The sequence below is a fragment of the Apodemus sylvaticus genome, chromosome 21 (genome assembly GCF_947179515.1).
Source record: "Apodemus sylvaticus chromosome 21, mApoSyl1.1, whole genome shotgun sequence".
In the NCBI taxonomy this organism is placed as follows: Eukaryota; Metazoa; Chordata; class Mammalia; order Rodentia; family Muridae; genus Apodemus; species Apodemus sylvaticus.
In genome coordinates, this window is record NC_067492.1 from 35,165,092 (window position 1) to 35,190,294 (window position 25,203).

At 51.3% G+C, this 25,203-nt stretch overlaps 1 protein-coding gene across 2 annotated transcripts in view; it reads left to right on the forward strand.

Annotated features, from left to right (window-relative positions):
* Cngb1 (cyclic nucleotide gated channel subunit beta 1) overlaps positions 1–25,203 on the forward strand; it is a 62,653-nt gene that overhangs the window by 10,254 nt on the left and 27,196 nt on the right. Inside the window, exons 11-16 of one of the 2 annotated variants that reach the window (XM_052167371.1) lie at positions 1,337–1,373; positions 7,545–7,704; positions 9,508–9,633; positions 14,916–15,003; positions 15,344–15,419; positions 24,319–24,481. In XM_052167371.1, the coding sequence (XP_052023331.1) occupies positions 1,337–1,373; positions 7,545–7,704; positions 9,508–9,633; positions 14,916–15,003; positions 15,344–15,419; positions 24,319–24,481 (650 nt within the window). Of the gene's footprint in view, positions 1–1,336; positions 1,374–3,453; positions 3,874–7,544; positions 7,705–9,507; positions 9,634–14,915; positions 15,004–15,343; positions 15,420–24,318; positions 24,482–25,203 lie in introns of those variants that run through there. The other variant, XM_052167372.1, reaches the window with a different exon arrangement.

The window sequence follows — 25,203 nt, forward strand, 5'->3', positions numbered from 1 at the left end:
GGATGGTTGGCCTGAGTCCCTGGGGATGGGGGACACAGCAAGACAGGAGCCATCAGTGGCAACTCGGCCTTGAAGCCTGCCTGCGAACACACATTTTCTCAGGCACTGTAGCCACCAGGACTGATCTACCAGTCAGGGGCTTAGAGTCTAGGGACTTCTACAGGGTTAGAGGAGATCAGAGATGGAGCCACCCAGAGAATCAAGGAAGGCTTGTTAACGGAAGCAACCCAGAAGAATGCACGAGGATTCAGAGCCCAGGATCCGTCCAGGAAGAAGTGAGGTTCCCAGGAAACTCTTGGGCTCCATGAGTGTTCCTGGCAGCTTCTGGCCCAAACATGGGTGGTAGGAAAACAGGGCCATGGTCACCTTCTCCTTTTATTATGATCCTAGGGGGCCTGGTTCTCCTTTCTGGGAATCTATTCGCATTTCCTTAGAAGCATCTAGAACTAGGAAGTGGGACGCCTACACTCTGGCACGGCTGTGTGATAATGACCCTCATCCTCGGGGAACCTTACTTCAGCCCCCAGAGAGCAGATAAACAAATCTGCCACCACCCAGCCTTGGGAAAAACACAGCAAAGTGGTCTGAAAGTAAGATGCTTTGTCCAGAGAGAGATGGGCCTGGAACCTCTGGCCCCAGCAACTCTGAGCGGGAGCCTTGCTGCGTCTCTTACAGCACCCCACCTTGTCTCACAGAGCCAAGACTCTCCCCTCATTGGCTCTACGCCCAGCAGAGGTTTTTTTTTGTCTTTGTTTCATGGGGATAAAGCCAGGAGCTGGATGGACATCCTGGATCCATTCCCAGTGCTAAACCCCGTTCCCACCTCGCTGGCTCAGTGCTAGGGCAGGCAGAGCAGAAGGTACCTCAAGTCAGGTCGAAAGGTACCGGAAGCCAGGCTCTTGCTTCATATCGTCCATCATATTGTCTCTGAAGGCACAGGGAGTGCTGTCTTCAGAGAGTTCCAAACATAAAAGGGGCTGGTGAGGAAAAGCCATTAACTCCCGAACATGCCTCAATGACAGAGGACTCTGGGGACCCCAGCAGCAGGGGAAGCCTGAAGAGTAGGGAGAAGACCTCTAGGGGCTGGAAGGAGAGGATGGCCATTGAACAGAGCAAGAAAAAGAGGTGGTTCAGCCTGAACCATAGTTGAGGGCAAGCTGTGTTCCTGGAGGGAGAAGGGGGCAGAGCAGTTGGTAGGCTCTGGAGGAAGGCGGGAGCAGGGAGCAGAGGCGGTGGGTCTTCTGCGGGTTCTGGTGGGAAAAGGACATGCGTACTAGGGATAGGAGGGAGGCAGGTGAGGCAGCAGTGGCAGGTCTCCTCTTTTCTCCCCTTGTAGGAGCCTGGCTGTCCTGGGACGTGTGACGTACAGACCAGTAAGTACCTTGCTCCTGAGTCCCACGTTCATTTCAGGGAGGGTCACTTGGTATATTTAGGTCTGAGTTTGAGGTATGGCACTATCTCCTAACTGGAGTGGAGAGAGAGCCCGCTCCTGCCCAGTGTCTCTGGATAGCAGTAGTGGAGCTGGTGGCTAGAGTGTTTCCTCTGTCAGGAAAACAATCATGAGGCCCAGACCACACCCCTTCCTGTTGGCAATTACCCAGAGCTGGAAACTGGGTGCGTGGGTTTGGTTGGGAAAGAGGTGGTTCTTGGGAAACAGATTCTAGAGCCACTGTGCCACAGGATGCCCTCCCCCTGTGGTGAGTTGGAAGGTGTTTGACAGCACCGTTGGAAGACGGAAGGCTGAAGCCAGGCAGTATACAGACACAGACCGAGTACCACTGGGAGTGGATAATATGTTCGCAAGTGGTAGATAGACATTCATGCGTTCATCCATCCATCCAATAGTGATGGGTGGCTTACTGCCACTGCTTCAGGTGCCTGTGGTGGGCTTCAGGCAAGCAAAGCAACATTCAGACCTGTAGACTCTGTACCATCCTAGATATGTACTCTTTGACCCCGGACTAAGGGTCTCCCTGGGTGGGGAGAAAAACTATGTCCAATCCCGGTCCCCTGGACCATGGTCTGTATGAGCATTCTGAAACTGAGTGACCACTGTGGTCAGGGACACAGACAGGCAGCCCAGGCCATGGAGGTGGGAGAGTGGACAGTCGCTAGAACTACACCCAGTGGGAGGGAGAAAGCTGGCCAGCTTCAAGGTGGGGCAAGCTCCCTTTCTCCTGGGACTCAGGGAGTCCTGGAATAAATATTCAGGGCTCCTGTAGGCTCTTAGAGCAGAGAAAGAGCAAACCTTAAAGAACCGGAGTTACCTCCTCAGTGTGTTCTATGCAGCAAAAACTAGGCCCCATTTGGCCAGGCAGGTAATTACTCAATCTGAAGTTCGAGGACCCAAATTTCCCAGGACAGGGGCCATCTGTACACTGTGGAGAGCTCAGATGGGTGATGGGTCCTGCTGACTTTCTCTTGGCTCCCTAGAAAGATGCAGGATTGCAGTCAGGTTACCTCAAAGTTTCTGGAACAGGCAGGTCTCTGGTGGGCACTGGGCATGAGTGGGCACAGGCTTAGCACAGAGAAGGGAGGCTAGGCAGGCTTGACTCCTGTGGCTGCGGTGAGAAATGTGAACACAGGCACAACTGAGGTGCTGGCAGGGACCTTTTCTTGAGTGAGTGAGTGAGAGAGAGAGAGAGAGAGAGAATGTTCTTGTAGCTCTCCTGACCACCTTGAGCCTCCTTGGCTTCCAGCTGCCCTTCTGTTTCCCCACTGTGTCCTCTGCTCATCCTCCTCTTGGAAGGGTGACTGTCACTGGGGGAAGGCCTGTCCTAAATTCAGAAGTCTCTTGATTTGAGTTCCTGGGGTCAATAATATTTTCAAAGACCGTATTTTTCAAATAAAGCCACATTTATATAGGATAGGGTAGGACCTAGGCATGTCTTTTCAGGGATACTTTTTACAGTATCACCTTACATGGGGTGACTGAGGGTCTGGGGATATATGTTCACTTCCTCTACTCTGTCCCCTAGTCTCCCCATCCATCCATCCTCTGCTTGCCCACTCAGATGCTTGTCCACCCATCCATCCACCCACTCAATCACCCACCCACCCACCCATCCACCCACCCAATCACCCACCCACCCACCCATCCACCCATCCACCCACCCATCCATCCATCCATCCATCCACCCACCCACCCACCCACCCATCCACCCATCCATCCACCCACCCATCCATCCACCCACCCATCCACCCATCCATCCACCCACCCATCCATCCATCCATCCACCCACCCATCCATCCACTCATCCATCCACCCATCCATTCATCCACCCACCCATCCATCTGCCCATCCACCCACCCACCCATCCACCCACCCACTCATCCATCCATCCATCCTCTGCTTAGCCACTTTGATGCTTATCCATCCTTCCATCCATCTATCCATCCATCCTCTGTGTGTCTACTCAGGTGCCCACATTTCTGTCACCTCCTTTGTTTCAGGGGCGACAGCAGCTGGAGGCCTCTGAAACAAGGGAGAGGGAACCTGGGGAGCCCAAGGACAAACAGATGCTTGGATGGATGAAGGACTGAAGGATGCCTCAAGAGAAGACCTTTAGGGGGCAGTGACTGCTAATCGTCACCCTCGTTGAATAGTGAACCCTCTGCATCCTCAGGCAGGGCAGAGGAAGCCAGGGTCATTAAGTGGAACCCTGGAGTTTCCTCTCAGGGATCTTGGCCAGGGGGCAGCACCCAGATCAGAACAAGAGCAAGGAAGACCTTCCTGTGACTTTTCTGGAGACTATGGAGAGCCCTATGGAGGCCTCAATGTCTGGGCATACTCACACAGGGACACCTGGCACCATCCACACTACACGGGACCCAGTTTCCCTGTAAGTGGTTCTTCCACGGTCTGCCCTAGTTCTCCCAAGAGTAAGGGCCACCATCAACTGTGACATTGTAATTGACATTAAAGTGTGTGACTTTGCACCTGAAACCTGTGACTGTGTGATATTCTTAAGCCAAGTCTGAAAGAAGTCTTTAAGCTTAATTTATTTAGACAGGTTCTTGCTGTAAATTTCAGGCTGGCTCCCAACTCTCTATCCTCCTGTCTCAGCCTCTGAGTGAATTGTGAGTATACCCCATAACCCTGTAGTACTTAGGTACTAAAGAGAGGTGGACTGAACAGGCATTGTCTGTGGTGCTGGGGTTGTAGGATGGAAGAATTGGCCAGGGACCCTAAGGTCCCAGCTGCCCCCAGATGTCTTTATTTATATTGATTTTGCTTCAAAGTCATCAATCTTTAAAAAAAAAAAATCAGCTTTCAAGCCGGGCATGGTGGTGCATACCTTTAGTCCCAGTGCTCAGGAGGTAGGTGCAGGCAGATGATCTCTAAGTTTGAGGCCAGTATGGTCTACAAATCAAGTTCCAGGACAGCCAGGGCTACACAGAGAAACCGTGTCTCCAAAACAAGTAAAGAAAGAAATAACTACAACAAACTAATAAATAAAATAATCAGCTCTCCACAGAAGGGCCTGATTTCTGTCAGAAACCAGACTGGTCTGTGCTTACGAGAAAGGTCTAAACAGCAGCTGTCACCTGCAGGCAGTGGCAAGGGCAGTCTTGCAGAGAATCAAATGGCACATGCCTGGAGATGGGGCAGGAGGCTGAAGAACTGTGGGCATGTGGGCTAACTGGGATCCTAAGTCCTTGATGACGAAGTCAAAGCCAGAAGTTTAACCCTTCAGGGATAAGGCTCTGGGCAATGTGGAGCCCCTGAAGGTGGTGGATCATGGACTAACTTCACAAAGGTTACTCTGAGGTTGAGTAAGTCCTGCAGGCACGGGATGTACTCAAAACAGCATCCTATCTCACACAACCAGGCTCAGTTATGAAGAATGTCCTACCTCCAGACCCCATGGCTGGGGTATGGGCATCCTGGCAATCTGTCATTCCCAGGGGCTCTGGCTTCCCTGTGTGATCTTGGTCATGAAGTGTTTGAACCACACCATCAGAGATGTGCATGTTGAGAGAGGGCCTATGCTTCAGAACAGAGTAGGTGGGAAGGATGTAGTCTGGACCAGAGGGAAGGGGGTGACATAAACCATGCCTGCTAGAGAAGATAGATCGTAGCCTGGGCCCTGGCTACCAGGAGACCTGAGGTCAGAGCATCTGGCCTGGTGAGAACCTGTGTGCCCAGACGCTGTGACAGCTGGCCTTGAAAGCAAGAGCAGCCGGCTGCCTCTGACTGGGGGCAGAATCTCATGCATGACTTTGGGGCAGACAGGTTGCTGACTGGAAGGTGGCCTGTCCCTGACAGACTCCAGGAGTGAAATTTAATAGTGTGAGTTATGCCAGCACAGAGCTCCTGGGTGGGCTGTGGAGAACGAAGTCGACTATTACAGATGGGCTAGAATGCTGTAGGCAGCTGATTCCCCAGGGAGCTGCCATCTGCCCCAGCCCCATATCATGGGTGTATGTCAGCTATACCCCATCATTGCTTTTCTTGGTTGGTAACTGGGCCCAGCGTTGTGGCATATGTATTTGCAAACAGGGATGTTCTAAGAGCACCTTATAGGCCGACTGCAGAGATGAAGGAAGGAAATGCTTGTGAAGGGCCAACAATCCAGGACTCACGCTCAGAGCATCTAAAAAGAGTTCATAGGAAAGAAACAGTGGCCTGGCAGTGGCGCACGCCTTTAATCCCAGTACTCAGGAGGCAGAGGCAGGAGGATTTCTGAGTTTGAGGCCAGTCTGGTCTACAGAGTGAATTCCAGGACAGCCAGGGTTATATAGAGAAACCCTGTCTCGAAAAAACCAAAAAGAAAAAAAGAGAAAGAAAGAGTGATGACCCGACCACTGGGAACAGTGCCCAGTGGGGACCCAGCACTTTGAGATGCTCACAGGCACGATTGTACGGTGGCAGGAAAATGAGAATCAGAAGACCTGGCTCTGTTGCCACATTCCTGTGTGCCTTTGGACATGAGGCTTGGCCTCTCTGAGCATGCTCTTTTTGTCTGTAAAATATTCTTCTCTCGGCTGGGAATGTCCTCTCCCTTACATTGTCCCCTGCTAGGTCTGGGTCGGACTTGGAAGCGAGGAACAGAATGAGATTCACCTCTTGCTCTGGGGGAGTCTGTCGTTGGAGGGGCTGCCGTCAAACCCAGGGCTGTCCTGGGACAGGAGAATCCAGGATCAGATACAAAAGAGCTGAGCTCAGGGTGGGCGTGGCACTTCCCTGGGCTTTCCTGGTGTCTACAGGACAAGTAGAAACTGGGGCCAAGCCAAAGGAGAAAAGTGCTGAACAGTGGTGCTCTGTAGGATGGGAATTAAACAAAATCAGAGAATAAAATGGGGAAAATGGTTCTTCCGTCTTCAAGAGCCTCTTGTGACAGACAGTAGGTGAGCCTTGGAAGTCCCAGTGTGTGGAGCCTGGAGCCTGGCACGTGCTCAGGAAAGGGACTATGCTATTTATATATTGATGGTCACAGGATGAGACCTGCTACCAGCACCCATTTAATGTTACACATATCTGCCAGGCATAGCAGCACACTTCCGTAATTCCAGCACTTCAGATGTGGAGGCAGGAGGATCAAAAGTTTGAAGTCAGCTTGGGCTGCATAGCAAGACCCTGTGTCCCCAAACCAAAATAGACTGTCACCATTATTCATTCATGCTTGGACTGAGGGCCACCAAGACCCTTGGAACTTTTAAGAAACACCCGATATGAAGGAAGTCTCCCTTTCTTCCTTGACACCTGCCCAAGGTGATTTGGGTCTCCCGTGAGATGCCCTGAGCCCACTTCTTTGTTTTTTGAAATGGTCTTCCTGTGGAGCCTAGGGTGGCCTAGAACTCACCACATCTCAATCATCCCTGCCTTGCCTCTGTCTCACAAGGGTCGGGATTACAGGTGTGAGCCCCCACACCCAGCTGTCTGAACCTACTGTTGCCAAGAGCACAGGCTCACACCATTTTCTGGTCAGGAGTCGGGATACACAGAGGAATGTGAGAAGTCACAGGCACCTGTAATTATTTTCCATGTCCCCATGAAAAAAGTCACATTGTCTGGGAGAGTGGAGATTCTGAGCCTAGATTGAGGGACACAGGGTCTCCAGAAGCAACTGCTGACCTCACAGATGTGCTGTCACCAAGAGGTGGCACCCAGAAAATAGGCATGGAACAGGTATTCTCCGTACCCCTTAGGGCAACCTAGGGCACCCTGTCCCTGGGGTTGGTGAAGCGCGTAGGCTGGGTCCTTTGACAATAGCTGTGGCACTAAATAGAATATTCTCTCTGCTTGGAGCCAAACTTCTAAGCAGGTAAACCATGATAGGAACCAAGCTCGGCCAGTTGTAACCAGAGCTTGAGCCCAAGATGGGGGGAGGCAGAGAGTCAAGGGAGGAGGATGGATAAGTAGTTGTGTTGTTTAAGGCTGTCCCTGGGGCACTGAGCTGACTGCTTATGATCCTGTTGGTAACACAGCCAACTAGGAGCCAAGACACTGGGGTAGGGCCCCCAGGATGGACCCCCCCCAGGACTTAGGGACACAAGCTATCCTCCTCACACCACAAATGGCTCCCCTTTATTCCCTGCAGTCAGCATCCTCCCTGTGGAACAGATGGAGCATGATCTTGTCCTCGAGGAGGTGGACCCCAGCTGGGAGGACGCCCAGCAGGAAGATGGTGCCAGCCTGCAGGAGACAGAGGTGGCCCCAGCTTATGAGGACGAGAGTGAGGCCATGGTGGAGATGCCCAGGTAGGAAAACAGAAGTCCTGGGAAAGGAGTCAGTGCTTGAGGATGCAGGCATACTGTGTGGAATCCTAGAGGCATAAAAGAGCCCAGTGCAGGGCCACACCTGCCTCTCTACCCTCAGCACGTGTCCTCAGCCCCTGGCCACATGGCTACCAGGCCCCATTTCTGAGATAGTCTAGGGACAGGTATATATGGAAGCCCCTGTTTTGCTGCTGTGATGAAACACTCTGATCAGAAGCAACACTGGGGAGGAAAGGGTTAATTTCTGCTTATACCTCCAGGTCATACAGTCATTGAGGGAAGTCAGGCAGGAACTTGAAGCACAAACCAGAAACCATGCTGTTTTCTGGCTTGCTCTCCAGGCTTATGTTTAGTTAGCATTTCGTGTAGTCCAGGACCACTTGCCCAGGGAATGGTACCGCCCACAGTGGACTGGGCCTGCCTACGCAAATTAATAATCAAGACAGTCTCCCACAGATACACCCAAAGACCAGTCTGATCTAGGCAGTTTTTCAGTAGAGGCTTCTTCTCTCAGATGTCTCTGGGCTGTGTCAAGTTGACAAGTAAGGCTAACCAGGACAACCCCCCCTCTCTGTTTGCTTATACAAAACATGGCCTAGCACATGTACTTATCTGTCCTTTGTTATTTTTTATTACATTGAAGCTTTCCATAATTCACTAGGTGAAAGTCATACTTATTGTTTTCATAGTTGTGTAGTATTCTATTATGTGACTATAGCACCGTTTTTGGTTTGGTTTTAGACAAGGTCTCACTATGTAGTCTTGGCTGGCCTGGAACTCACTCTGTAGAACAGGCTGGCCTTGAACTCACAGACATCTGTCTGCTACTGCCTCCCAAATGCTGGGATTAAAAGTGCATATCTCTGAGCCTAGCTTTAACGTATCTTCCATTGTTTACCGCTCTGGTTGGCAGCGTGAACCTGAGGAAGCAGGGTCTAAAAATGAGGCAGATTAAAGTCTCATGCACTAGCCAACTTTATTCAGAGCATCAGACAATTTATTCACCTGAATAAAGTATACAATCACAAGGACAAGCAGCACATGGCAAAATACGCTTTTCTTCCCCATAGAGGCATATAAACAAATAACAATCGCCAGTTGTAATGGATAATCCAAAGTGAACTCATTCCTTCCTATCCACTACACCTGGGAGGGGCACAAAAGAACATTCCAAGAACAATTCCATGCTTTTCAAGAAACTGAGCTCACAAGACTCTTGTCTTGTTTTCTTGAAGTTTTCTCACAAGCTCTCAGGATTCCCCTCACATAACTTCATTCTTGAACCTGTTTAGACATTCTACTGGTGACATTTAGTTTGTGTGTTAGTTTTCTGCTGTAATTATATACTCAAGGCCACCAGAGTTATATTTATTAAAAAAAAAAAGGTTTGTTTTAGCTTGTAGCTTCAGAAATTCAGTCGATAGACAGCAGCCTCATGGCTTTTGGGCCCCTGTTGAGGCGTGGTGGGGAGGAGAAAAAATGATAGACTTCCTGTCAAGGAAGCATGTCAAAAAGGAAGGAATTATTATGGTGAGCAAGTCATGCTCCTGACCTGCATTACTGATAAACACATAAGGGGAAACTGAGGCTCACTAAAGCTCAGCGCTCTGCTTGAGTCAGCACCAGGACAATGTAGGAAGGCTGTGGCTGGAGAGAGCCTGTGATTACTGGAATGGAGCTCCTAGGTGGGACTTTGCTGGGAAGTCCCAGGACAGATGTCAGTGATGGGGTGGAGAGGGCTGGAGCAGCTGTGGGGGCTCACCTCTCTCCTCTGGTCCTGACCAGGGAGCTGCCGCAGATTCAAGAGGAAAGGGAAGATGAGATGCAGGAAGAGGGTGAGGAAGAGGAGGAGGAAGAGAAAGAGGAGGAAAAGGAGGAGGAGGAAGAGGAGGAAGAAGAGGAGGAAGAAGAGCCTATGTGAGTCACTTGTCCTGGACAGTGGGATTAGGGGCTCCTAGGGTGGGGTGCTTTCTGCCTCTGTTCTGTGCTGAGCACTGTCAAGCACTGATCAGAGGACTGGGGAAGCTGGGGTCCCTATTGTGCTCAAAGGGAACCCATTGCCAGCTATCTACCCCCGACTCACACAGGTACACCCCTGTGAAATCTGAGACCCTGTTGTCTTCACTACTCTGAGTAGAGAGCAATGCCTAATATACAGTAGGCGTTAAATAAATATAAAATTAATGACATATGTGGACACACAAGAGAACACTTGTACTGAGCTCAGAGTACTTCCCTCTTGACAGCAAAGCCAAGGTTGTCTCCCTTGTGTATGCATTCACATGTACACCTGTACACTCACACATGTACATGCACATACACACACATGCAAACTATGTACACACATGTACAAACACATGTACACACACACACACACACACCAGTGATCCTGTGATGGCCTCTAATAGTGTCTGTAGCTGCTCTGGTTTCTGCTCTGTTGTCCAGTAATGCTTGATTCCCACATCCCTATAATGGTAGCATCAAAGTCCACACAGTGCACTTTGAATAAAGATTAAAAATCGGAAGGCAGATTCCTGACCTAGTTAGGAGCTGGAGACCTGGGGTAAGATTTGACAGAGCGGGCAGCTGTGGGCTGGGAGGAAGCAGGAGATGAGCTACAGATGGACTGAGCACAGGCCAAGGTCACAATCAGAGATGGACACTGAGGAAGGTCTGAAGAACCGCAGCAGTGAAGGATCACGGGGTGAGAAAAGCATACAGCAAACTGTCTCTGAAGCAGGTAGTGACAGCCGTGGACCTGGTTTCCCAAAAGCCACTGGGAATAGTTAAGATGCGTGAGCAGGAAAGTGGTATTGCTGACAGGGGTGCTGGACAGAGGTGTGGCCAGGGAGAGTGGGGAGCAGCTGCTGTGGACAGAGGAAACGTCTTTGTCCCCTGCTCTATCTAACCCCTTGCCTCACTCCCTCTATTTATCATGTCACCTGCTGTCACAATGCTGCACCTACCCCTGTAATTCCTGGGTTGACTCTCTGGCCAGAGCCTGAGGTCGGGCAACACCATAAATCTTCAGAGCACAGCTCTGCCCCAGAAATGCTACCACATCTGTCACCCTGGCTACCTGGCAAGTGACTTCCCTCTCCAGTGCCCACCTCCACAGCTGTAGGGGCCGACAGCAGCCTGTGCATAGGGTCACAGAGATGGAGGCTGTGATGAGTCTGGAGTAAGGATGCATTGGTGACTAATGTTCTTTTCCCACCGTGGACTGCTTCATCCCCAGTCAAGAAACAGTTAACCATGAAACCAGTGTAAGAGCTGAGGTAGAATCCTGTGGGGTAACAACAGTTCTCAGGGCAGTCTCACTCACTTTACATGTTGTCTTCCCAACCATGACAGAAAACCACAACTTCTCCCCTACCTCCAGTTTCTCCAATGTTTACCTCATCTCCTCTCAAGACCTGTCTTTCTAGGGGCTGGGGAGACAGCTCAGATTTCCAGGATCCACATAAATGCCAGCGGACACGGTGGCCTGCTGTAATTTAACCTTTGAAAGATGGAAAGGAGATTCCCTGAGCAGTCTGGCCAACTAGACTAGTCAGTTGGCTTAGACCTGGGTTCAACCAAGAGAGTCTCACTGACTACAGTGGAAAGCAATGGAGGGAGACTCCAGGCCTCCACATACCACAACCCTGTGTGTACACACGTACAAACATGCTTATATACCATATATGTGCCCATGTACCACACAGTATACATACAAACAACTTTTTAAAATAAACTTTCCATTGCATACCTAGTATTGCAAAAGTCTTTCTTTTGGGACAATCTAAGCATGTGCTACACACACACTTCTGCCCTCTGGGTCTTCCCTGAAAATTCTGGCACGTGCCCTGTTCTTGAATATAGACACCTATGAAGGCCAGTGGCTGTATAGGGCCCACACAAATATTCCCATGGCTATACGTGTGTCCTCAGACATAGCGACATGGGCATGCATATTTATGTATATATATATATATATGTAGTATATATGGCACATACTGGCTACATACTTATATACACATTTACACACATGTATCATCACACTGGCTCACATGTGTGCATAAAGGTACTCATGTGCATGTCGGCGTATGTCCATGCAACCCAGACACCTCAGGCACACATTCATCTATACAAATGGTCACTCTAAATTTTAAATTCAGAGAGTCTTTGCCCCCCACCCCCGGCCCAAGAAAGAACAGCACTCTGATGACAGGCAGTGGTCCCAGGCACACACACACAAAAGATGTGAAGCTGATGATAGGCTGGGCTGTTACTGTCTGGGGAAGGATGCCCTTGGCCAGCTTTGCAGAGACATAGGTTACTGATGACGTGAAGGCCCTGGTAACGCAGATGGTCGCCTAGCAACCCTGTCTCTGCAGGCAATAGCTCTGCTTTTCCTAGCAACCTTGGCCCATGGTCCCCACCTGACCTCCCTGGAGCGTTCCTGCAGTTTTCCGCACAGCCCCTTGGTGTGGCCAGAACCAGAAGGACATCAGCTCCATGCTGAGCCAATGGCGGCGTCTTAGAAGCTGCTGTCCTGGCTGACCCAGGGCTTCTCCCGAGCTCCACGCATACGCTCCAGTCCCAGGCTTGGCTTCAGTGTCACGGCCTCAAGCTGACCAACTGCAATATGGGCCTTCCTTCTTTCGGTAGAGTCCGAAAGACCCAAGTAGGTGACCGCTCCTGACTCCGACCTCTTGTCTTGTCTTCCTCCTGAGCTGGAATCTCAGAGGAGGAACATGCCGAAGGTGACCTGCAGGCTTGAACTTGGGGGGCATGGCCTGTAGTGGGTGGGGGAGGAGAAGATGGTTAAATGTAGAAGCCAGCCATCTTAATCCTTCACCTAACAGTCAGGGGCCTGCTGGAAGCCTGCCCCAGCCCTTCTCTGATCTGCTCAGAGATCCCTGGGACTTGGGAACTTTCTAGAAGTTGAGGAAGCTACCACTAAACAAGAGGGAGCCAGAGCAAATCCTGGGCATACTGTTGAGTAGCAGCAGCATGGCGTTGATACCCAGCCGCCTCAGCAGCCCTTGGTAATGCAGACAGGGCCACCGTAAATTGCTTTGCTATCGGCAGTTGTTTATCAAAGCGAGTCTGTGGTATCCTGACCTGCCGCGCAGGCTGCTGCAGGGATTAGCTGTAAGACTGATGTGGGCAGTGATAATAGGAGCTACTAGACGCTGTTGAGACACCGGGAATGACAGGTTCTGAGCCCACTTCACAGACAGGCACATTAAGGTTCAGAGCTGTGGTTTTGGCCACCTTGCCAGGAAGGGCAAGGCTGGGTCTGGCTCCTCTAAAGTGAAATGCAGTCAAAGCCAGCATCTCACCGTGCTGAGAGAGAAGAAACCGGAAGAGTCCAGAGATAAAAGCTGGCGTTCTTGTGACTTTTCCATTTCAGGCTCTGACCCCTTGACATTTGGCAGCCCACGCAAGGCCCCGTTATATTTTGGGTTTTGTTTTCGTTGTTGATTTGGTTTGGTTTGTTTTTTTTTTTTTTTTTTTTTCCGACATAGGAATAAACAGGCAGCCCCAGAGTTCCAGACACCTTACCCAAGGTCAGAGATCTGACACCAGGAGGCTTCTGGCCAGTGCTGCAGACTGAACCCTGGGGCTGTTTTTAGAAGAATCCACTCAGACCCTAAGTGTAGAAGGCCCATCTTCTGCTTGTGTCAGGGGGCATAACACCAGCGTTCATTAGGGGTCCAAGAGAAAGTTGGAATATTACTTTGACTGAACCTAGGGCTTCACACATGGTAGGCAAGCTTGCCAACCTAAGGAACTTTTAATTTCTCTTAAAAACGGAGCAAAAGAACTTTTAGATGTAAGAAAACATTGCAAGGTATAAATGAACATCTTCTTCACAAAGCACCATTGTGAAGTAATTTGAACGTATTTTTAGGGACAAAAAGACCCACGAAGGCTAATGTACCAGGACACACACTTATGAACATCTGGCACGAGGCAGTTAGACCCTGCTCGTGGCTGGAGGGCAGTGGAGCACTCACGCTCACGCACGCTTGGACTCACCTTGAGAAGGCTGTGTGACCAAGGCTGCCTGTGGGCCTCTCTGAGCCTATGTTTTCTAAGCTGAAGTGTTGACACCATCTCACCACAACCCTGGCAGGGGCTGTTGGGATAAAGAGGCAGGGGAATAATAATGCCGTAAAGGGCTTGGCTCAGAGCCTGGCACACAGCTCATGGAAGCTGTCACAGTCATGTGGTCACAGGAACAGCCACAATCGCTGGCAGCAGGCTTCACGTAGACGCCACTACATCCTGTCCCAGCCCCTGCTTACCCGCCCTGGGAGAGCTGAGACATGACCCTCCGGGCAGATTGGCATCTTGGAACATCTTCTGTGAATCCCTAGGGACAGGGCTCTGAGGGGCAGGTGGGGGCTGCTAGGAAGCAAGGCCTAGTTCTAACTATAAAAGACACATTAGAATCTGGCCTTGGCGGGGCATGCCTGGGATCCTAACACCAGAGAAGCTGAGGCAGGGGGATCACAAGTTCTAGGTCAGCCTGTGAATACGTGGCAAGTTCTAGGTTAAGTTGAACAACCTGGACCCTGTTCAAACTCTCTCTCTCAACTCTCTCTCTCTCTCTCTCTCTCTCTCTCTCTCTCTCTCTTTCTCTCTCCTCTCTCTCTCTCGCTCGCTTGTGCACACACTCACATATACACTCACATTACATTACCTTCAGGGCACTTTACCTCCCTACCCCCACCTCACCCCCATACCAGGGATGGAAAGCAGGGCCTCTCACACACTGGGTAAGTGTTCTACACTGAGCCACACCCCAGCCATTGCTTTTCTTACAATCCCTTTCCTTACCTACAGCCACCAAGGTTTCCTTCAGGCTTGAGGTATATTTTCTGAATGGGCTTCATCCCAGAGATGCTCCTTAGAGCATTATCTATGGTGTTCTCATTCTGGACTGCTCCTCTCCCCATGTCTGAAGTCACCTTCAAGGTCCAGTGTTTAAGCCACTTTCCGGGGAAGCCCTCTTTCCTGGTCTAAGTGTGGACTTTATTGCAGTCCCTTGTCTCAGACAGTAGACTGTCTGTGTGGATGTGGCCCAAACCTGTGACATCTCCGTGTCTGCTGTTCCTGGTCAGAGTTGGCCTTCAGCAGTGTCTGGAAATGCCAACCTCTGCTAACACTGCCTCTTTCCTCTGCCCCTTGTGTCACAGTGTCCTGCTGGATAGCTGTTTGGTGGTTCAGGCTGATGTGGACCAGTGCCAGCTAGAAAGGACACAGCCAGAGCTAGCATCGATCCAGGTAGGGAACGCCAAGCTCTCTCATGAAAGGGTAGGAATAGGGTTTTCTGGCAAATTGTCCATAGGACAGAGAAAGCTGAGATTGGGGCCAAGAGGCTGACGTACTAAGGAGGATTTGATCCTAGAGTAAAATTTGGGGGTGGCTACTTGGGTAACTTTGTTCTCGTGAACAGGACCTCATAGGGGTCCTCTTAATATGTAAAATGATCCTGGGTTTAGGGCCTTGGGCTTCTGGACTAAGCCACCTCCTTGGATGGCGCAGAAGATGCTTTGGTTGGGTGGGGTAGGAGTTGGGCGGAATTCAATGGGGCAGCCAGTGTCCTCTTTATGTGTCACTGCAGGAGTTGCCAGAAGAGAAGGAGGAGGAGGAAAAGAAGAAAGAAGAGGAGGAGGAGGGGGAGGCCACAAACTCAACAGGTAGGAGCAAGGTTGTACAGGATGCTCTAGGGACTTTAGAACTGGTGGCAGCTTGGGGTGAGCAGTCCTCTTCCATACCGTCCATCTCCTGCCTGCCTGGGGATCCACCCTTCTGTCTAGGGCAAAGACCTCTTCTGTGTCTTGGAGCCACATTATTCCAACTAGATGATGTCTTTCAAAGATATTGAGGAAACGACTCCCAGAGTGTTGGGAGAGTCTTGTCCTGTCAGTCCCTCATGTCACCTCCTCTCAAGGAAAATGCAGCATCACCCAGGCAGAGACCCTGAGGTGGAGGGGGCAGTGCCTGTGCATGGCTCGGCCACACCCATCTCTGTGGTCACACCCCCATCTTTTTGTTAATGTCCTGGGCACGGAGCTCCAGTTATACCCAGCTTTGTTCTGTAGCTCTCTCTAGCACCTCAAACCCAGGCCTGGTGTCTTAGTTCTATTACTGTAAAGAGACACCATGACCATAGCAACTCTTCTAAACGTGACATTTAATGGTGGCTGACTTAACAGGCTCAGAGGTTTAGTCCATTGTCTTCATGGTGGGAATAATGGCAGACATGGTGCGGGAGAGGTAGTTGAGAGTTCTACATCTGGACTGGCAGAGAGCAGGAAGAGAGAGACCCAACTTGAGCATTTGAAACCTCATAACCCACTCCCAGTGACACACTTCTACCCACAAGGTGACACCTCCTAGTAGTGCTACTCCCTATGAACCTATGGGGGACTATTTTCATTCAAACCACCATAGGTGGCAATCCTAGGAATTGGGTGCTAAGGCGGAGGCTAGACCATCGCCTCTGGAGAGATGACATCCTGGCCATTGGGTGGCATTACTTGTGCACTCCCTCAATGTTCTGTTCTTCAAGCTGCTGGTCCTTGGGTTACCTAGTAAGGCCAATAGATTATTTTACAAATAGCATGACTGAGGCATGTGGTGTGTCCCAGCATAGGTCTTCTGTGTGAAGGCACAGACTACTTTGGTTTCTGGCTCCTTTCTGTGAGACCCAGGGCTAGCTCTATCTGTAGAACAGCGCCAGGACCTCCCACACAGGCTAAATGGCAGTGCAACCTGTCATTCAAAAGTTTTCTCTATTGACATCAACACTTGTCTGTAGGAACCTATGGTGTCCAGGCTGGTCACTGAACAACCACAAAGATGTAAGGTTAGAACCAAACAAAAGCAGCCCTGCTGGCTCTGTCCCCTGTCCCAGGTAGTCTGGAAAAATAGTGTTCATCACTACTCTAAGGCTGACGGTTTCAGTATCTCCTGGAAACTGGTTAGAGATGTAGAATTCAGGTCCCACCAAGCCCTGTGGAGCCAGAATCTGCCTGCTGTCTGGTGACTTGTCTTCATGTTAGCATTTGACACAGTAGCTTGGAGCCTGACTTCTTAGATACCTGGAGCAAGGCTGGGCATCAGGACCACATAAGCATCCTCAAGTGATTTTAGGAAGCAGCCCATGGACCCCAGGGCCCCAAGACAGTGTCTGTCTCTGGTTGGAAGGGTAATGAATTCATTGGCTGCAGGGGTTCGTTGGACAGGATGACTGTACTGAGCTCAACACACTGGAGCCTGGGTTCTGAGGTTCTGAGTCTGGGATCTTTTGAATCGGACATGGCGACTAGTACTATGGCTGATCAGCAGACCCAGGACTCGGAGAAGTGTTTTGAAGCTACTGGGTGAATCATCTATGTGACTCGGTGATGCTTTTAGTGTTGCGTGTCGGGGTCAGGAGTGGGTGCATCAGACCCGGGCAGGAATGCTGCAGCAGACAGGTCCCAGGCTGGTCTATGTCCCCACTGGGGAGGAGCCCTGGCTGCACCACCTCCCTCAACTCAGCTCCTGATTACAGTGCCCAGGACCACGCCTCTGCCTGCAGCCTTCGGGACCCAGTACCATGGCTAACCCAGGCACGAACATGGAGCTGAACCGCCTGGTCCAGGACCAGCCACCTGGCCAGGAGGGCCCCAGACCTGGCCCCCCAAACCCAGCCGAGCACCTGCCCAATGTGCCCAGCTATCGGCCCGCACCCACCCGCATCCCTGTCCTCGTTTCCCGGAGGACAACCTTGTCCAACTCCAACTTCACCAAGGAGACCAGGAGTTCCATCCGTCGCCTGGGTAGTGTGATCTTGCCCCCAGCATGCTTGGGATGTGGCCTAGTAGAGTTTCTGCATGGCTTGGGCTGTCTCCCCACCTTTGCACCATGCTGTGTGCCCATGGGAGCCTCTACAGACCTCTCTCCTACTTTGTAGTGACCTGGCAGGGTTTAGTTCTCTTCTTCCCATATGCCTGCACCTTCACAGTCAGCAGCTTGGTTCCTTCAACTGCATGCGCTCTCTGCAGGTCATCCCCTTAACACAGGCAGCCATTCCCACTCTAGTTAAAAATCAGGCAGCTCTCTAGACCGTGAAGTTGGTGAGGACGCTAGAACAAGGGGCAGGGGGTCACTCCCACCCTGTCTGAAGTGTTATGGACAATTGATGGCTTCTGGGGGGTTGATGGAGTCAGTTGTCTATAAGGACAGGGCTCCTGGTGGGTCCACAAAGCCCCATGGATAGCCTTCTACCCAGAAGTGTATACGGGCAGCACAGACTAGAGTTGATGAGTTATTATAAAAAATAAAAAGGATACAAAGTTGGGGTGAGTAGGGAGGTGGCATGGATCTGGGAGGAGTTGGGAGTGAATGCCGTCAAAGTGTATTGTATGAAATCCTTGAGACTTAATAGAGATATTTTTAAAAGAAGAGACAGAGGTCATGGAAGGAGGGAAATTGGATGACAGAGTGATGTGAGGCCCATGGGAGATAGATTGCCTGACTGGAAGAGTCTGCTGGACTTTCTGAGAGCCATTCATATATCTACGGTTTCAGGGAAAGTGGAAATGTGCAGGGACCATGCAGGGGCTAAGCAGGTGCAGGCAGGAGAAGCAGGCAAGTATAACAAGATACAAGCTGGAGACCCAAACAGCCAGGTTCAGGCAGGAAAAGTAGGCAGGTGCAGGCAGAAGTAGGCAGGTGCAGGGAGAAGAGGGCAGGTGCAGAGAGAAGTGGGCAGGTGCAGGGAGAAGAGGGCAGGTGCAGGGAGAAGTGGGCAGGTGCAGGGAGAAGAGGGCAGGTGCAGGGAGAAGAGGGCAGGTGCAGGGAGAAGTGGGCAGGTGCAGGGAGAAGAGGGCAGGTGCAGGGAGAAGAGGGCAGGTGCAGGGAAAAGTGAGCAGGTGCAGGGAAAAGTGAGCAGGTGCAGGCAGATGCAGGGAGAAGTGAGCAGGCACAGGGAGAAGAGGGCAGGTGCAGGGAGAAGTGGGCAGGTGCAGGGAGAAGAGGGCAGGTGCATGGAGAAGTGAGCAGGTGCAGGGAGAAGAGGGCAGGTGCAGGGAGAAGTGAGCAGATGCAGGGAAAAGTGAGCAGGTGCAGGCAGGTGCAGGGAGAAGTGAGCAGGTGCAAGGAGAAGAGGGCAGGTGCAGGGAGAAGTGAGCAGATGCAGGGAAAAGTGAGCAGGTGCAGGCAGGTGCAGGGAGAAGTGAGCAGGTGCAGGGAGAAGAGGGCAGGTGCAGGGAGAAGAGGGCAGGTGCAGGGAGAAGTGAGCAGGTGCAAGGAGAAGAGGGCAGGTGCAGGGAGAAGTGGGCAGGTGCAGGGAGAAGTGAGCAGGTGCAGGGAGAAGAGGGCAGGTGCAGGGAGAAGAGGGCAGGTGCAGGGAGAAGTGAGCAGGTGCAAGGAGAAGAGGGCAGGTGCAGGGAGAAGTGAGCAGGTGCAAGGAGAAGAGGGCAGGTGCAGGGAGAAGTGAGCAGGTGCAGGGAGAAGAGGGCAGGTGCAGACAGAAGAGGGCAGATGCAGAGAGAAGAGGGCATGTGCAGGGAGAAGTGAGCAGGTGCAGGAAGAAGAGGGCAGGTGCAGGGGGAAGTGAGCAGGTGCAGGCAGGTGCAGGGAGAAGTGAGCAGGCACAGGGAGAAGAGGGCAGGTGCAGGGAGAAGAGGGCAGGTGCAGGGAGAAGAGGGCAGGTGCAGGGAGAAGTAAGCAGGTGCAGGGAGAAGAGGGCAGGTGCAGGGAGAAGAGGGCAGGTGCAGGGAGAAGTGGGCAGGTGCAGGGAGAAGAGGGCAGGTGCAGGGAGAAGTGAGCAGGTGCAGGGAGAAGTGAGAAGGTGCAGGGAGAAGAGGGCAGGTGCAGGGAAAAGTGAGCAGGTGCAGGGAGAAGTGAGCAGGTGCAGGGAGAAGTGGGCAGGTGCAGGGAGAAGAGGGCAGGTGCAAGAAGTGAGCAGGTGCAGGGAGAAGTGAGAAGGTGCAGGGAGAAGAGGGCAGGTGCAGGGAAAAGTGAGCAGGTGCAGGGAGAAGTGAGCAGGTGCAAGGAGAAGTGAGCAGGTGCAGGGAGAAGAGGGTAGGTGCAGGGAAAAGTGAGCATGTGCAGGCAGGTGCAGGGAGAACTGAGCAGGTGCAGGGAGAATTGAGCAGGTGTAGGCAGGCTCAGGGAGAAGTGAGCAGGTGCAGGCAGAAGTGGGTAGGTGCAGGGAGAAGAGGGCAGGTGCAAGGAGAAGAGGGCAGGTACAGGCAGGTGCAGACAGAAGAGGGCAGGTGCAGGGAGAACTGAGCAGGTGCAGGGAGAAGAGGGCAGGTGCAGGGAGAAGTGGGCAGGTGCAGGCAGAAATGGGCAGGTGCAGGCAGAAATGGGCAGGTGCAGGCAGGTGCAGGCAGGTGCAGGCAGAAGTGGGCAGGTGCAGGCAGGTGCAGGCAGAAGTGGACAGGTGCAGGCAGCTGCAGGCAGGCCAGGAGAAGGGGTTCTCCAGGCTCAGCGGAAATGGAGAGCCTGTCCAAACTAGTCAGTCCCTGGGTTGCCACTGCTCACTGACTAATGACAAAGTGCTTGAGGAGTACAGCTGCCTCTGTCCCTTCCTGCCTTGGTTTAAGTCAGTCTGCCCACTCTTCCCTTTGATGTGACTGGCTTTTGTGCTGACACTGGGCCAGGCCTGCCTCTGAGATCAGAGCAGGAAGAAGGCACAGGATGTTCTGTAAGAAGGGGCTGTGCTTGTCCTTGTCTCCTCTTCCTGGCTCACAGTGGGCACTGAATGGGGCGAGCCCCTGCCTGCAGTGAGGGGTGACACCCACGCTCTGTCTGCTGGTAGCTGGGCTAGCTCTACTGCTCCACAGGCCTCGTGACCTTGGCCGCCATTACTTACTAGGCCTCTTTTGGTGGATTTTCTTATTTTAATTTAATTTTCCTTAAATAGGAAAACTTTTAATGGCTGGTCAGATGGAAACCCCATGGCTTGCCATAGACAGAAGGTTGTCAACAGTTTATTCCAGTGATGCAGTGACAACATGCTGAACGAAAGTAACTTGTGGAGGAAAGGATTTATTTTAGCTTACACTTCTGGGTCGTAGTTCGTCACTGATGGAAGTCAGGGCAGGAGCTCAAAGCAGGAACCTGGAGCAGGAACCATGAAGGAACTTACTGGCTCGCGCTCCTCTTGACGTGCCCAGCTCGATCTCGCCCATACCAATTAGCAATTAGGAGTGTGCTTCTGGGGGCTGGTGAGATGGCTCAGTGGTTAAAAGCCCTGGCAGCTCTTCCAGAGGTCCTGAGTTCAAATCCCAGTGACCAGATGGTGGCTCATGACCATCTATAAAGGGATCTGATGCCCTCTTGTGGGGTATAGGTGTGCATGCAGCAGAGCGCTCACATTAAATAAATAAATAATAGAAAAGAGACACTCTCTCCCCATTTAAGAGGAGAGAAAGAAAGAGAAAGGAAGGGAGAGAGAGAGAGAAAGAAAGAAAGAAGGAAAGAAAGAAAGAAAGAAAGTAAGAAAGACAGACAAAAGGAAAGAAGCCGGGCAGTGGTGGCACATGCCTGTAATCCCAGCACTTTGGGAGGCAGAAGAGGCAGGTGGAGTTCTGATTTCGAGGCCAGCCTGCTCTACAGAGTGAGTTCCAGGACAGCCAGGGCTATACAGAGAAATCCTGTCTCGAAGAAACCAAATCCAAAAAAAAAGAAAAGAAAAGATGTTTTTTAGATATGCCCACAGGCTAATCAGATGGAGGCGATTCCTAATGGAAATCTCTCAGACAAGCTGGGCTATGTCCAGGAGACAGGTAAAGCTAACTGCCTATCTTCTAGCACTCTGAGAAGGCTGAAGCAGAAGGGTCTGGAGTTAAGTGTCTGCCTGAGCTAGAAATCAAGGCTGCCTGAAAACAAAGGCCAGAAACAGAAGCAGACAGCATCAGTAGGAATAACCAGGGCCACAGAGGAAAGTGGAGCTATGGTTTCCACGTGGTTCTCGTGAGATACGGAACCCAGCAAAGGCTTGGAGCCCAGGTGCACTGCCAGGGCCACAGAAGCACTGACTTAACCAGTCCCCTCTGTAATCAAGATGGAGGTGAGAGTGACGGTGGTGTCATGGTCTCATTCTCTGTCTCCCCTTTTCTGATCTGTGGGTCTGGAATCATGTATATCCTCTCCAGGGAACTTGGGGCTCCAGCTGGGAATACTCCCAGAAACACCACGAGGACGTGGCTGGTACAGCAAAGCCAGGATGCAGGATTTTAGGAGGAAACTAAGAGGTCCAATAGGAAGGTTGTTTTGGGTCCTGATGTGGCAGTGCACATCTGTAATCCCAGCACTTGGGAGGTCAAAGAAGGATGATCTCAAGATTGAGGCTAGACTTGGTCACATAGCAGGATCATGCCTCAAAAGAAAAGGAAAACAACAAAACTCCCAATTGGTTTGTCAGCAGTGCCCTAGTACTTGTGAGCTGGGTCTGAATCTGCAGCAGGTTTCTGAATTTTCCTACCCTGCAATTAGTTCTCTTACTAGTTAAAGTGGAAACAGTAACAACTGCCCCACAGAGCTACTGGGAAGGTAAACACACTCTGCTATCTTGGTGAGAGCCTACAGTCACAGACTCTCGGGAAGCTGGGACAAGAGGCCAGAACACACAGCCAACTCTAGCCGACACAGTCAGACTCATTTCAGGAGGACAGTGGGGGAAAAGAATAGATGTGAGTACTTAACATTTAAAAACAAATACAAGAAGCTGAGCACTGGCGACACATGCCTTTAATCCCAGCATTCTGAAGGCAGAGGCGGGCAGATCTCTGAGTTCTAGGCCAGCCTAGTCTACAGAAGAAGTTCTAGAGCATATCTGTAAACCAGCGCTGTAGAGACTGAGGCAAGAAGATTAGGAATTTAAGGCCAACCTGGGCTACATAGTGAGACCCAGGAAGGAAGGAAGGAAGGAAGGAAGGAAGGAAGGAAGGAAGGAAGGAAGGAAGGAAGGAAGGAAGGAAAGAAATCGGGCTAGCTAGTGGAGTCAAGGTGCTTGACACCAAGCCTGGAGACCTGAGATTGACCACTCCCACAAGTTGTCCTATCACACACACACACACACACACACACACACACACACCAGCATGTAATTTTTTTCCAAGACAGGGTTTCTCTGTTTAGTTCTGTCTGTCCTGGAACTCGCTCCGTAGACCAGGCTGGCCCCTCCAATTCAGATCCACCTGCTGCTGCCTCCCAAGTGCTGGGATCAAAGGCATGAGCCTCCATCCACTACCACCACCACCCAGCTAAGAAATGTAGGTTTTTTTTAAAACTTCAAAAGAAGAAGGAAAAGGGAGGGAGGGAACGCTGACCTATATGCACATCGAAATACTTAACAGTAGACACTTAGCATTTTAATGTCCCTGCTTCTAGCATTATTCTAGAAATTGCTTCTAGCATTAGTCTAGAAATCAATACAGTATGAACTCTCTCATCTGAGCTGCGCTCTGCTGCCTGATGGTTCCTCCTTTCCGCTGGGGGATGGCAGTGATGGGTAGAGTCCTACACAGAGCAGGCAGGGGTTGGGGGTTGTCCCCTGCCTGGATCCCTGAGTCAGACTTCCTGAGGATGTAGCAGGCTGGATCTCCCGGGCCTAGAGCTGAAGCCATGCTGTGGGCAGGAGCCCTGGGGGCTAACCTCTAGGGTCCTTCCTCTTATGCTCCCATGGGGACTAGTGGACAGTGGGTGAGGTCTCATCTTCCCCTGAGCCTGGAGGACCTCTGGTCAGTATAGCAAATGATTTGCCTCAGTTTTGTTTTTTTTTTTAAACCTTTCCCATTCTCGGTGGTCCTCCTTGGGGGTGGTTAATGACGTAAAAGAAACGCCCAGGTCTGAGGTCCCTTTTCCTTCCCACTGTACAGCTGTAAGCTGTGCACAGGATTTCTCATGGTGGCCATGAAAAGAAACATCCCAGGGACAGTTACTTCGGAGTACTTCCCAGCCTTGCTGGGGAGCAGGCCCACAGCCTGCTGCCTCTAACACTGCCTTCCTCTAGTGTTGTACACCTACCATGCCTCCCCACCCCCAAGGAAGTACCTGATTCTGAGGAAGAAAGCCCAGGTTTTTCAGAGGTGCAAGGCAGCAGGTGACTTCTGGGTGCGCCTGCTATAGATAGATGTAAATACCTTTCAAAGCAAGTTCCCAGGAAAACACATGGCCAAGACAACAAATACAATGGAATTGGAGTCTCTTCAAGAATCCAAGGCCTTGGCTTCTGCTTTTCTCTACAGGCTTGGGAGACATGGTATCTCCTGCCTTAAGAGGGGAACAGATAGGCCTGTCTATGTAAGATTCAGTCCCAGCCTCCCCAGATTGCTGCTGATTACCATGCTGAGAAGCTGAGAAGGGGGGATGGTGGGGTGGGAGTGGGATGTAGGGGGGATGGAGGGGCTTCTGGACCATTTAGACTAAATTTCCAGCTCCTCGGGTTGGAGTTGGGTTGGGGTGGTAGGGAAACGCAGAGGGCTTCGTGCTGCATGGAACTTGCTTGGGGGGGCCCCAGGGTGAGGAGAAGTCACCAGAAATCCTCCACAAACAACCCTAGGATCTGGTCTCTCTCTCTCTGACTCTCCCCAGTACCAGCCACAAAAGAGCACCCGGAGCTCCAGGTAGAAGACACGGATGCTGACAGTGGTCCCTTCATCCCAGAGGAGACGCTCCCTCCACCTGAGAGACCACCACCGTCTCCAGCCAAGTCTGACACCCTCACAGTTCCAGGCGCCGCTGCAGCAGCCCACAGGTTACCCATGATGATTTGCTTGCGCTTCTGTCCGAGCTGTGCCGCTAGCCCGTTTGACAGCCAGGGCAGACATTAGAGAGATGGGAAGCAGCAGGACTCAGACCTCCTCTGCTGGTGGTGCCGAGACACTTTCTCAGAGGAGACGGACCCTAGGCACCTTCAGTGGAATGGCACGACAGAGGGATGCTTTACAGCAAATGCTAATATTTACACATACACTAAATGGGACAACTAACCTCTGCCCCCTTTTTTATCTTGCTTTATTTTACATTCTGGTAGCGTATTGCTTCCTAAAGCATACATATGCTTTATAAATTTCCAGAGTCCTACATCTTGTCTATTTTCCCTCTCTTAATTTTTCTTTATTTTTTTTTTTTTTTAGTTCAGGACTTCGCATCCCTGAATGCTCACACTCCCAGGATGTCTTAACAATTTAAAAATATGTATATATTGCATCCAGTTACTCATTTATTTCGTGTACATGGGCCATGGCGGGCATTCAGGGGTCAGAAGACAGCTTTGTGCTGTTGATTCTGTCTACGGGATTCTGGAGATCGAAGCTCTGGTTTTGCATGGCAAGCACCCTTACCCACTGAAGCACCTTGTCTGACAGTGCCCGGGGTCTTGCTTTTAAACCAAACTGCTTCTCAGGGTTGTCACAGTGTCATGGTTAAGGACTACAGACTATCCTGTGCACCCCTAGATGATCATAGCGGAACCGA